The sequence below is a fragment of the Macaca mulatta genome, chromosome 16 (genome assembly GCF_049350105.2).
Source record: "Macaca mulatta isolate MMU2019108-1 chromosome 16, T2T-MMU8v2.0, whole genome shotgun sequence".
Classification (NCBI taxonomy): domain Eukaryota; kingdom Metazoa; phylum Chordata; class Mammalia; order Primates; family Cercopithecidae; genus Macaca; species Macaca mulatta.
This window is the reverse complement of record NC_133421.1, coordinates 89,879,042-89,891,430: the sequence shown is the minus strand read 5'-3', so window position 1 is coordinate 89,891,430 and position 12,389 is coordinate 89,879,042. Positions and strand designations below refer to the sequence as shown.

The window sequence follows — 12,389 nt, the reverse complement described above, 5'->3', positions numbered from 1 at the left end:
AATTTCACCTCCTGTCCTTCGCCTCACCTTAATTAAACCATCTGCCAGAAACCCCACAGCCTGGGGCCAAGCCCCCAAGGCAGGAGGCTGCTCTCCGCCCGGGGGACCGGAACCTACCAGGCTGAAAGTCAGCGAGCGCAGTTTCTCATTCTCCTCCTTCAGGCGGTTCAGCTCCTCGTCCCCGGACTCCTGGTCGCTGGCCGTCCTCAGGGACTGCTCTTGCAGTTCCAGCTCGCAGGAGGAAACCACGTTGACTCGCTGCAGCTCCTGCCTCAGTAGATACAGCTGTGCAGGGGGGAGGCGACAGGAAGGGCGATGGAAACGGCTTCTCCCCTGACCAGGAGCTGGGTGGATTTCTCACCCTTCCTCCTGATGATGCTTTTCACACTCAGGGGGCTTCCGGCCTTGAGACTGAAAAACCCACAAAAGGGTTCACCTAATGAACAGTCCCAAATATTCGTCTGGGGCTGGGAGGACAGAGGCCTTTCAGCTCTGTTGTGTAGATGAGGCACCATGGTTGAACTCCATGCAGGGTTAGGGTCCCAGGAATAGACCAAGAGGCCTTGATAACCAGCTCCTGGATCTCTACAGCTGAGCAGCCGGCAGTGAGGGCCAGCATGCTCCCCGGCTTCCCTGCTTGTCCATATTCTTCTAAATACATCAATAAAGGGAATTTGGCGTCATGGGAATCAGTAAGAAGTGACAGAGAGGAAAGCCAGGTCGGATGGGGTGGATGTGCCTGGGAACGTGGGACTGGGGCTATTCAGACAGCAAAGCCCTGTACTGATTTGCAATCTGTGTGCAGGGCCCTGGCCTTCCAGGACTGTCCCACCAGGTCCTGCTGGCCTCCTTCCTCTGGACAGCAGAAACTCGAAGCTTGAGCAACGGGTCCGGCCTCTTCCCATCCTGGCGTGGCAGCCCTGGGGAGGCAGGACTTCTCCCATGAGGCAAGCCCGGGAAGTCTGTATGTCAGGGTGGGTGCTGGTGTTCACCCCTGGGCTGTGGCCAAGAAGGACCTTTCCACCTGGACGTTCCCCTCCCGACACCCGCTTAGCACATTCTCAATTCGCAAGTACCCAGCTCCTGCAATGGTCCAGCTGGGCTGGGCACGTCACAGTCTACAGATTCCAAAAGTAAAATCAAGTCAGAGTTGGAAGGGAACAGGAAAACATGAGACTGAAAGTGAACCAGAACAAATGAACCGAATTCTATTTCCCACAGACGCCATAACCACAATGAAGAGAGAGACAGACAGACAAGGACAGAGAGAGCGAAGCTACAGTGACTCACAAACACGGCGTTTGATTACAAACCCTCAGCCTTGAGCAAGACTGGGTGGTGGGGGGAGGTGAATTACAACCAAATCCAGTGCTCATCTGAGTGGGGTTGTTAATGGCAGTGGTATGGGCAGAGTGGTTCTGAAGCGATGTGAGATGTACTGCAGGACTGAGCATGGTGGAATGTGCTGGTCACGCGGGGAGCAGGGTTCCCACTGGGGAAGGAACACACACGTACGGAACGGGAGAAAGCAAGAAAAAGCCGCGGGGCATGGGTTGGAATTAGAGGTATGGGTGAGAACACAAGATTTCCGAAGTATGCATGTGAACTGTATGTATACTTCCATGCATATGAGTATGTGAGTGTACACAGACAAGTATGTTTGTGCGTATGTATATGTATATTTCCAAACGTGTATGTGTGTTTCCTAGCTCTGTTCCCTGAAAGGGCTGAGAAGCAGACACCCCAGTAGTGATGGGCACACCTACGCCCAGATCTTGTTCTCTAAAAGGAGACAGGAGTCCAGGCGCTGTGGCTCATGCCTGTAATCCCAGCACTTTGGGAGACTGAGGCGGGCAGATTGCCTGAGGTCAGGAGTGTGAGACCAGCCTGGCCAACATGGTGAAACCCCGTCTCTACTAAAAATACAAAAAATTAGCCGGGCGTGCTGCTGCTCGCCTATAATCCCAGCTGCTCAGGAGGCTGAGGCAGGAGAATTGATTGAACCCGGGAGACGGAGGTTGCAGTGGGCTGAGATGGCGCCACTGCACTCCAGCTTGGGTGGTAGAGCGAGACTCCGTCTCAAAAAAACAAACCAAAAAATAAAAAGAAAAAAAAGGAAGTGGGGCCCTCAGAGAATGGGCTGAGCCTGGATTTGGGGTAGGCCGGGTACAAGATGATCCTGTAATATCTTGTGAGGCCAGATAAGAAGTTGGTGCTCCAAAAACAAGGGACCTGTCTCAGGACATGGAGCTGGTTGAGGGCTCCATGGGTCACATCTGGGTCCATTTGAGACCAGAATCATTAAGGACAGTGAGAGGTCAGACCCCTGCAGAGTAGGAACCCATGAACTGCGCCAAGAACAGAGTCAGCCGCGGGAGAAGGGAAGGCAGAGGCCGTGGGCAGCAGCAAAGTGGGGCACTGGCATGGTCATTATTCACAACCCCCAGGGTAGAGACCAGCTCCCGCCAGAGTCCCCACAGCAACGTCCCAGGAAATGTCCCCCAGGAGCATGGCGCGTGCTGGTCTCAGCGCCCCACACCCGAGATGCTTATCAGTTGCAGGGAAGAAAAGAAAGAGCGATTCTGCAGTAGAGCAACTGGGCTGCACCTTGGCAAGTGGTGGAGGGTGACATCCCCTGTGAGGGGCAACAGGACCTCGAGAGCTCTCAGGGGATGCCCTGAGTCAGGCCAGCAGCCCCTGTGCAGGGTCCTGGCCAAAGAACATAACTTCTGTCTACACGTGGGAAACACAAGACAAACCCCCAAATGAGAGGCCGTCTATCATGGAAGGGAAGGGGTGAGGGCTTTAAAGGGGGCCACCTCGTAATAGACAAAGAAAGGCTGTGGGCTGTTCCCAAACAAAGGCAAGGAGGATAAAGAGAGGAACGGCGGAATGCAGGGCCCGACCCTGGGCTGGGGGGAAGGCTGTGAAGGGGTCACTGGGACAGATGATAAAACCGGAACACAGAAGGATTGGATAAAAACAGGGTGTCCATACCAAAAAGACTGAAGTTGAGAACTGCACTGTGGCTATACAGGAGCATGTGCTTATTTTCAGGAAGCAGACATTGAAGGGTTTGGTGGGGGTAAAGGGCCATGAGAGAGTAAAGATACAAATGATAAAGCAAGGGTAGGTGGGTATTCTTTGTACTGTTTTTATTTGTGTGATTTAAAAATATATATTTGAAATAATTTCTAAATGAGAAGTAACAAATTAAAAACAAACAACAAATGCCACGATTAAAGGCAAAGTGCTGGCCAGCGCAGGGACTCACGCCTGTCATCCCAGCACTTTGGGAGGCCGAGGCGGGCGGATCACGAGGTCAGGAGATCGAGACGATCCTGGCTAACACGGTGAAACCCCGTCTCTGCTAAAAATACAAAAAATTAGCCGGGCGTGGTGCGGGCACCTGCAGTCCCAGCTACTCAGGAGGCTGAGGCAGGAGAATGGCGTGAACCTGGGAGGCGGAGCTTGCAGTGAGCTGAGATTGCGCCACTGCACTCCAGCCTGGGCGACAGAGCGAGACTCCATCTCAAAAAATAATTAAATAAATAAAAATAAAAAATGTTTAAAAAGGCAAAGCGCTGGCCGGCTCAGGGGCTCACACCTGTAATCCCAGCACTTTGGGAGGCCGGGGTCGGAGGATCGCTTGAGCCCAAGAGTTGGAGACCAGCCTGGGCAACAGAGTGAGAGCCCCATCTCAAAAAAAATTTTTTTTTTTAATTAGCTGGGTGGGTGGCACAGTCTGCAGTCCCAGCTACTCAGGAGGCTGGGGACAGGATCCCTCGAGCTGCGGAGTTTGAGGCTGTAGTGAGCTGGGACTGCACCACCGTACTCTGGCCTTGGTGACAGAGTGAGACACTGTCTCTAAAAAATTAAAAATAATAGTAATAAAAATAAAGGCAAAAAGAAAATGCCAAAATGACAAAGAGTGCACATCCTCCATATTTTGAGAAGCCTTTTACCCAACAGTCAGGTCATTAGCCCCAAAGAAAAATGAGTGAAACACACTGAGTTTCAGAGGCCTGAGTTGAGAACCCTCCTGCCCTCCCCGCCTGAGGCCAGGACCAGCTGAGAAGGACAAAGGAGGACGACAGAGACTGACTATCCCGTGTCACTGCTGCAGCTGGGCAGTGGGATGCAGGTGGTTCTACAAATATGGAGCCCAGAGTGTCCAGATCTGCCCAGGCGTCGGCAGGATGGGCAGTTCACAGACATGCCGGCCAGGCCATGGGCAGCGACTGGACAAGGCACACCTCGCCGCCATGCAGGCTACACGGAGGGGCCTGGGTGGCCTCCCGGGGAGGGGAAGGATCAGCTTCCCAGAGGGGTCTCAGCCAAGGGTCTTGGGGCAGGGAAGTGTTAGACAAGGAAGAGGGGAAAGGAGTTCCAGGCAGGTGGACCAGCTAGTACAAAGGCCTGGGGGCAGACAGCAGCAGGGTCCCGCTGGGGTGCAGGGTGTCCCCCTACCTCCTCCTGCAGGCTGCGGCAGCGTGAGGCGGCCAGCTCCTTCTCCTGCAGGGCGCTGCTGTAGTGCAGCGAGAGACTGAGCATCTCGTCCTTCAGCCTCAGCACCTCGTGGAAGTGGGTGCTAACCTCACGCTTCATGCGGCTGTGGTCAGCCTCCAGCTGGTGCAGGCCCTCGGCACGGGTCTCGGCCAGGCCCAGGCGCTCCTGCAGCTGCTGGCACTGCCGCAGCAGCACCTCCTTCTGCCCCTTCTCCTGGTTCAGCTCTTCTTGCAGGCTGCCGATGGCCCCAGCCAGGCACTCGGTCAGCTTGGATGTCTCCATGAGACCTGTGGGAAGATGGGCAGGTGGGCAAGTGAGCAGGTGGGAAGCTGAGCATGTGGGCAGATGGGCATATGGCAGGTGCGCAGGTGGGCCGGTGGGCCGAGGCATTGCTCCCATGCCCCCATAGCCTTGCCCAGACTCCCCAGCAGGCCCCCAGCTTTAACCCGCTGATCTCCTTAAAAGCTCCTGGGCCTCAAGCAGACTCGGTGCTTTGGTTGAATAAACAGCGTGACTCCCGATTTTGGCATGAGGGTTACCCACTCTGACCTTCCCCATGAGACCCCACTGTTGAGACTTAATGACCCTCCTTGGTAGCTGAGATGTGCTCAGTGCTAACTCATTTTAATGTTATCCCGAGAAAAAGATAAAACAAGAATACGAATCCATGTACTAGAACTCTGAAGAACATAAACACACACTGTGCGGGAATACGGGGAAAATGGTCTGTTCTCCACCGTTTTGGGTCATGTGAGTCCTGCTCCTTTCTTTTTTTTTTTTTTTTTTTTTTTTTTTTTTGAGACGGAGTCTGGCTCTGTCGCCCGGGCTGGAGTGCAGTGGCCGGATCTCAGCTCACTGCAAGCTCCGCCCCCCGGGTTTACGCCATTCTCCTGCCTCAGCCTCCTGAGTAGCTGGGACTATAGGCGCCCGCCGCCTCGCCCGGCTAGTTTTTTGTATTTTTTAGTAGAGACGGGGTTTCACCGTGTTCGCCAGGATGGTCTCGATCTCCTGACCTTGTGATCCGCCCGTCTCGGCCTCCCAAAGTGCTGGGATTACAGGCTTGAGCCACCGCGCCCGGCCCCTGCTCCTTTCGATACATAAATCTTTCAACAGTTCCTCCAGGGAAGCCTAGAATTACTCCCTGAAGGAAAATGGTGAGCAGCACAGAAGGCTCTGCGGCCCTATACCCTCTGTCGCCTCCTAGGAGCTGGGCCTGGGCTGTTCTGGCCCCTCCAGCAAAGCTGCAAGGTTAAAGGCGGACTCCAGGAGACACTCCCTTGCCCTTTGCTTGTGTCTCTCCAAGCAGATCTCCCTACCCCATCCCTCAGGGGTCTCCTCTTGGCACTGGGTAATTAAGGACCAACCCTTTAGAGTCAAGGCGCAGGGGCTCCTTATCCTACCCACCCCCAATACAGGGAAGGGGTTCCTCACCCTCAGAGTGCTGGGGCTGGGACAGGGACTGCAGCCTGGAGGGAAGGGGAGAAGGGCGAATCGGCAGGTGAGCGGGGCACCTGGGGTTACCAGGAGCCTGAGGTTCCTAGGCAGTGCCTGCGATCAGAGTCGGAGCTCTCACCGCTAAAGTTGCTAAAGTCGACGTCAGGCTGCAGCCCAGTGACCAGGGTGTAGACGTCAGGGTTGTGGAACTTCAGGCTCTCCAGGAAGGCGATGGCCCCGTTCTTCCCTCGAGTCTTCAGCAAATCCAGCAAGTGCCCTTGGGAGGCAGAACCGTCTGTTAGCTACCAAGGGGGCTGGGCTCGCTGGCTGGCTTCCCCACGGGGTAGGGGCCTGGGGCTGGGGAAACCCCCCGCACATCTAAGAATTGGGAGGTAAAAGCAGTTTTCCGGGATCTGCTGGGTGGGATGCGTCCTCACTACTCTCACAGGCTCCCTTTACCCACATGACCTCAGTCAGACTTGAGAAGGGTAAAGCTGACATTTATTGAGCAAAAACTGCAACCCAAGTGCTCTGGCAAGCGTGGGGGGACGGGGACTGGGTGAGGAGGTCGGTCCCTGCTTGCAAGCACCTCCCTGGCAAGTCGGTGGGTGGTGCAGACGCAGGGTCCCACCACAGTGCCATCAGCTTCGGAGCCATGCACGGAAAGAAGCAGAGTGGCACCCCAGGGCTGCAGGGGACAGGTCCCAGGGAGCCTCGGGGCCTTCCACACCCAGGGCCCAGAGCCCATCTCTCTCAGTCAGAATGACTAGCGAGGATTAATCTCTCCTGTGTTTGGGGTTCATTCGCCAACATGCATGAATATTACCATGTTGACAGCTACCACCTACTGCCTGTTTTCTATAGCCCCAGCTTTGCAGTATTTTATAAACTAACTCACTTGCTTCTCCTAACAACTTTATATGGTAAAGCCATTAGCATCCTCATTTTTTAATGAATAAACACAGCTAGTGGGACCATCAGAATGGACTCCAAAGACATCGGTAGTGGTGTGAATGGTGGTTCCCCTTCAAAGACATGTTCATCTGGAACCTGTCCAGGTGACCTTTTGTGGGAAAAGGGCCTTTGCAGATATAAGTTAATGATTTCAAGATCAGATCATCCTGGTTATCCAGGTGGGCCCTAAATGCAAGAGCAAGTGTTTTTATAAGAGACACGATGAGAAGAGAACCCCTGAAGATAGAGGCAGACAGTGGAGCTATGTGGACCGAAAGCCAAGGAACACCTGGGGCCGCAGGAAGTTGGAAGAGGTGGGGAAGAGGGAGCTGCTCTCACCGGCCCTCATGGCGCTGTTGGTGAGCCGGGGGCTGTGCAGCACCTCCTCCTCGTCCAGCTGGCACAGCACCTTGGCCTGGCGCAGGTAGGGAGTGAGGCGGCTGGGGCAGATGCAGCGCACGATCCTGTGGCGGTGGCTCTCCATCATGTCCCACAGCGTCTCCTCGTCCAGTGCTGTGAGCGCAGAGTCCTTGCGGCACAGTTCCCCCATGGCTGGGCGCTGGAAGGACCCTAGGAGGGGTGGTCATGGGGGTGGAGCTGTCAGGTAAGCAGGAGCCCAGGACAACCAGGGTGACACCATTTTAAAATTAACTCCATCGTAAAATTTGCAAGGTGCACTCTTTGCCAGTCAGAACCCACGGTCCTGGGATGTTTACAGCAGAGGAAGCAGCATGGTAACGCCTGCAAGGACAAACTCCCATGACGACAAAATGTCCAGATGCCCATCACAGGATAAGATCTGCTTTGAAGATGATTATACTCATCACCATGGTGTTGGAACAACCTTGACGGTCTTTGCCATGCTGGTTTCTCCCTCTGCGTAAGACTGAGTGCTATGGCCCCACCTGCTCTACCCCAATCCTAAGCAATAACGTCGCTAATTCACACTTTGTTGTGTCAGTTACAGCTTTTTCTAAAAAATTAAAGTAAATAAATACTTATTTTTTTTGGCCAGGTGAGGTGGCTCACGCCTGGCCGAGGTGGGCAGATCATGAGGTCAGGAGATTGAGACCATCCCGGCTAACATGGTGAAACCCCGTCTGTACTAAAAATACCAAAAAAAATTAGCCAGGTGTGGTGGTGGGAGCCTGTTGTCCCAGCTACTGGGGAGGCTGAGGCAGGAGAATGGCGTGAACCTGGGAGGCAGAGCGTGCAATGAGCCGAGATCACGCCACTGCATTCCAGGCTGGGTGACACAGCGATACTCCGTCTCAAAAAAAAAAAAAGAAAGAAATTCATCCAAAATAATGGTAGTAGGCTAGGCATATTGGCTCATGCCTATAATCCCAGCACTTTGAGAGGCCAAGGCGGAAGGATTGCTCAAACCTAGGAGTTCGAGACCAGCCTGGCCAACATGGTGAAACCCTGTCTCTACTAAAAATACAAAAATTAGCCAGGTATGGTGGTATGCACCTGCAATCCCAGCTACTCAGGAGGCTGAGGCAGGAGGATCATTTGAGCCTGGGAGGCAGAGGTTGTGGTGAGCTGAAATTGTGCCACTGCACTCCAGCCTGGGTGACACAGGGAGACCCTGTCTCAGTAAACACACACACAAACAAACAAATAACAGTAGGGTAGCTACACTTTGGAAATGCTGCTTTATATATTCTTCACAAAAGGTAATTTTCATTAGAAGCAAGACTGTCGGCTTCTCTAGAGCCGAGATCGTGCCACTGCACTCCAGCCTGGGTGACATAGCGAGACTCTGTCTAAAAAAACAACAAAAAAGTTCCTATTGTTTTCAGCTACCTAGCAGGTGGTCCCTTGTTTGCAGCGGCCCAGGACACTGATACAGAGGACTGCACAGAGGACTCCACGTGAGGGAAATGTGCTGGGGAATGACACCGGGCACAAGTGCCTTGGGGAAGATGCTTCAGGGTCGTAACGGCCAGCACGGCTCGGCTGCGGAGAGTGTGGGCTTACAAAGGTGGCCAGGCAGACAGAGGGTGGACAGGTCCCCGAAAGGGCTGAGCTGCAGCTGGTCTGGGGCTACCACCAGGGCTGATGTCCCAAGCCCAGGTCTGTCTGGACAGAGACATGAAGCATGTTGCCGTTACAGCCCGGAACGCCTGCTCTTCAGGGGACACGCTGGCTAGTGCAGACTCTAAGAGCTGTTGGAGGTCCTCAGCGGTCACCTGCCCAGCCTCCCATCCCAGCAAGAGGCCCAGGCACCCTAGCTTTGGAGATAAGCTGTGTCCCCCGCTGTGCCCCTGTCTGAGCCCCTATGTGGCATCAACATAAGGCCATTAGCTCATGAATCCATCTAAATAATTTTAAAATGTTTTAACACTGTGCACTGTTTCCAGCATATTAAAAAAATCCTCCAAATAACAAATATCCTGCAAATAACAAATATCCGCGTACCCACTGTGTGGATTCAACCATCTTGACATTCTGCACTTCAAGTTTCTTTTTAAGGAAACGAGAGACAGATGGCACCTTTTGTTCTCTTCAGTCCCCCTTCCCTCCCTCTCTGGCCAGACATTCTAAAAATCATTTAAAAAAAATTTTTTTTTTGAGGTAGGGTCTTGCTCTGTTGCCCAGGCTGGAATGCAGTGAGGTGATCGTGGCTCACTGCAGCCTTGAGCTCCCAGACCCAAGCAATCCTCCCACCTCAGTCTCTCAAGTACCTGAAGCCACAGGCATGCGCCACCATGCCTGGCTTATTTTTTAATTTTTGTAGAGATGGAATCTCCCTATGTTGCCCAGGCTGGTCTCGAACTCCTAGGCTCAAGTGATCTGTCTACCTCAGCTTCTGAAAGTGCTGGGATTACAGCCCAGCCTAAAAATGATATTTTAAAAATCATTTCCTATAAGTGGAAGTGTGTATAAACAGCATATAGTATCTTTGCATGATACTTCAAGCAGACAGCAGGTTTACATCAACAGCACCTTCAGTGTTAGCTGGAACTTCACAGAAACTGTCGTTCTGTGCAAGGCTGTACAGCTTCTGAGGTTTCTCATACTGATACATGCAGCTTGATACATGCACGATCCCTCAGACTGTGCACCGGATTCAATGATATGAATCACCACGTGGACATATCATGCTCCTGTGTGAGGATATCAGGTTGTGCCTAATTTTTCTCCACTGCCCACAGAGCTGCAGCCACCGCCTTTGTTAATCTCTTGGGCACAGGTGGGAGCGATTCCTCACAGACCCGTATGAATTCCCGTGACCTGATTCTTTTCATTTGGAATGAGAGGCTGGACCATGGGAGACAGATGCCTCTTGAAGGGGTCTGTATGCTAAAAATACTTGAGAATCAGAGCAAATCAACACCTGCCATCTAAAAAATGGAAAATGGGCCAGGTGCAGTGGCTCATGCCTGTAATCCCAGCACTTTGGGAGGCCAAGGCAGGCGGATCACCTGAGGTCAGGAGTTGGAGACCAGCCTGACCAATATGGCGGAACCCCATCGCTACTAAAAATATAAAAATTAGCCAGGGCCGGGCGCGGTGGCTCAAGCCTGTAATCCCAGCACTTTGGGAGGCCGAGGCGGGCGGATCACGAGGTCAGGAGATCGAGACCATCCTGGCTAACACGGTGAAACCCCGTCTCTACTAAAAATACAAAAAACTAGCCGGGCGCGGTGGCGGGCGCCTGTAGTCCCAGCTACTCGGGAGGCTGAGGCAGGAGAATGGCGTAAACCCGGGAGGCGGAGCTTGCAGTGAGCTGAGATCCGGCCACTGCACTCCAGCCTGGGTGACAGAGCAAGACTCCGTCTCAAAAAAAAAAAAAAAAAAATTAGCCAGGCATGGTGACGAGTGCCTGTAGTCCCAGCTACTTGAGAAGCTGAGGCAGGAGAATCGCTTGAACCTGGGAGGCAGAGGTTGCAGTAAGCCGAGATCGTGTCATTGCACTCCAGCCTGGGTGACAGTGCGAGACTCTGTCTCAAAAATTAAAAAAAATATATATTTAAAAATTTAAATAAAACATGGAAAATGATCGGAGAGTCATGTGTGCAGGAGCAGCACCACAAGCCATCCAAGGAGCCGGGTCTCCGGAAGTACTCACCAGGGGTCTCAGGTTCGCTTTCGCAGGAGCTCCGTGCAGCGGGGTGAGGTCCTCAGTCCCCGCAACCTCTCCAAAGCCCAGTGTGGTGCCAGCTGCCTCCTCTCTGCAGGCTGCTGGGCAGGATGGAGCTGGGCAGAAGGAAGAGCCTGAAGCCAAAGCAGCACCAGGTGAATTGACGGTGATTTCAAGCCATGTGACCTGTTCCAGAACTCAAAGTTCGGCCACAACAACCGCAAGCGGCAGGGAAAAGACGTTAAACTGGGATCCGGGAAATAACTCGACAGACCTTTGACCCCTGTGGTTTTCCCAGTAACTACTGAAGCTTCCTTAGCGCTTGGAAGCAGACTTCTAGAATGTACCTGGGCTTTGAACCCTAGACTATCAAGGAGAGTTGATAGGCGCACCAGTTATCCAAAGCGTCCACAGGCCTGTCTGGGGCTCCCCACAGGGCCAGGCTACTCATATCCTTCTGTTGAGTCTCCTTGCCCAGAAGGAAGAAAAGCTGGAGAGGACAGCGAGGGGCCCAGAGGCCGGGGCCGGCAGGTGAGGAGGAGAGGAGAACCAGCCTAGGGCAGCTCTGCCTCACTCCTTCTGATCTCAGTCCTGTTTCTCACTGGAACAGGTGATTGAGGCTTGTGAGTCACCGATTGTGGCCCCCCCCCCAAAAGAATGCTGAGTTTTGACCCCCAGTACCTGTAAATAGGACCTCATTTGGGAATAGGTCCCTGCCAACATAATCAAGTTGAGGTCATTAAGGTGGGCCCTCGTCCAGGGATGGGTGCCCTTATAACAAGAGGAGAAGGGCTGGGTGCTGTGGCTCATGCCCATAATCCCACACTTTGAAAGGCCAAGGCAGGCAGATTGGTTGAACTCTGGAGTTTGAGACCAGCCCAGGCTACACAGTAAGACCTTGTCTCTGCTAAAATTTTTTTTTTTTTTTTTTTTTGAGACAGAGTCTTGCTCTTGTCACCCAGGCTGCAGTGCAATGGCACAATCTCGGCTCACTGCAACCTCTGCCTCCCGTGTTCAAGCAATTCTCCTGCCTCAGCCTCCTGAGTAGCTGGGATCACAAGTGTGAGCCACCATGCCCAGCTACTTTTTGTATTTTTAGTAGAGACGGGGTTTCACCATGTTGGCCAGGCTGGTCTCGATCTCCTGACCTCAAGTGATCTGCCTGCCTCGGCCTCCCAAAGTGCTGGGATTACAGGTGTGAACCACCGTACCCGGCCTAAAAAAAATTTTTTTTTAATTAGCCAGGTGTGGTAGTACACACCTGTAGTCATAGCTACTGAGGAGGCTGAGGTGGGAGGATTGCCTGAGCCTGGGAGGTATAGGTTGCAGAGCTGAGATAGTGCCACTCCACTCCAGCCTGGACGACAGAGCAAGACTCTGTCTTTAAAAAAAGAAGAAGAAG

At 53.2% G+C, this 12,389-nt stretch overlaps 1 protein-coding gene across 2 annotated transcripts in view; it reads right to left on the bottom strand.

Moving 5' to 3' along the window:
• Positions 1 to 12,389, bottom strand: part of CARD14 (caspase recruitment domain family member 14) — a 75,927-nt gene that overhangs the window by 21,483 nt on the left and 42,055 nt on the right. For both annotated transcript variants that reach the window (XM_077973151.1, XM_077973153.1), the window contains 5 exons: positions 10,976 to 11,121; positions 7,237 to 7,467; positions 6,083 to 6,220; positions 4,471 to 4,796; positions 118 to 285 (listed from right to left, as the gene is read on the bottom strand). In XM_077973151.1, coding sequence (XP_077829277.1) covers positions 118 to 285; positions 4,471 to 4,796; positions 6,083 to 6,220; positions 7,237 to 7,447 — 843 coding nt within the window. In that variant the 5' untranslated portion in view covers positions 7,448 to 7,467; positions 10,976 to 11,121. The remainder of the gene's footprint in view (positions 1 to 117; positions 286 to 4,470; positions 4,797 to 6,082; positions 6,221 to 7,236; positions 7,468 to 10,975; positions 11,122 to 12,389) is intronic.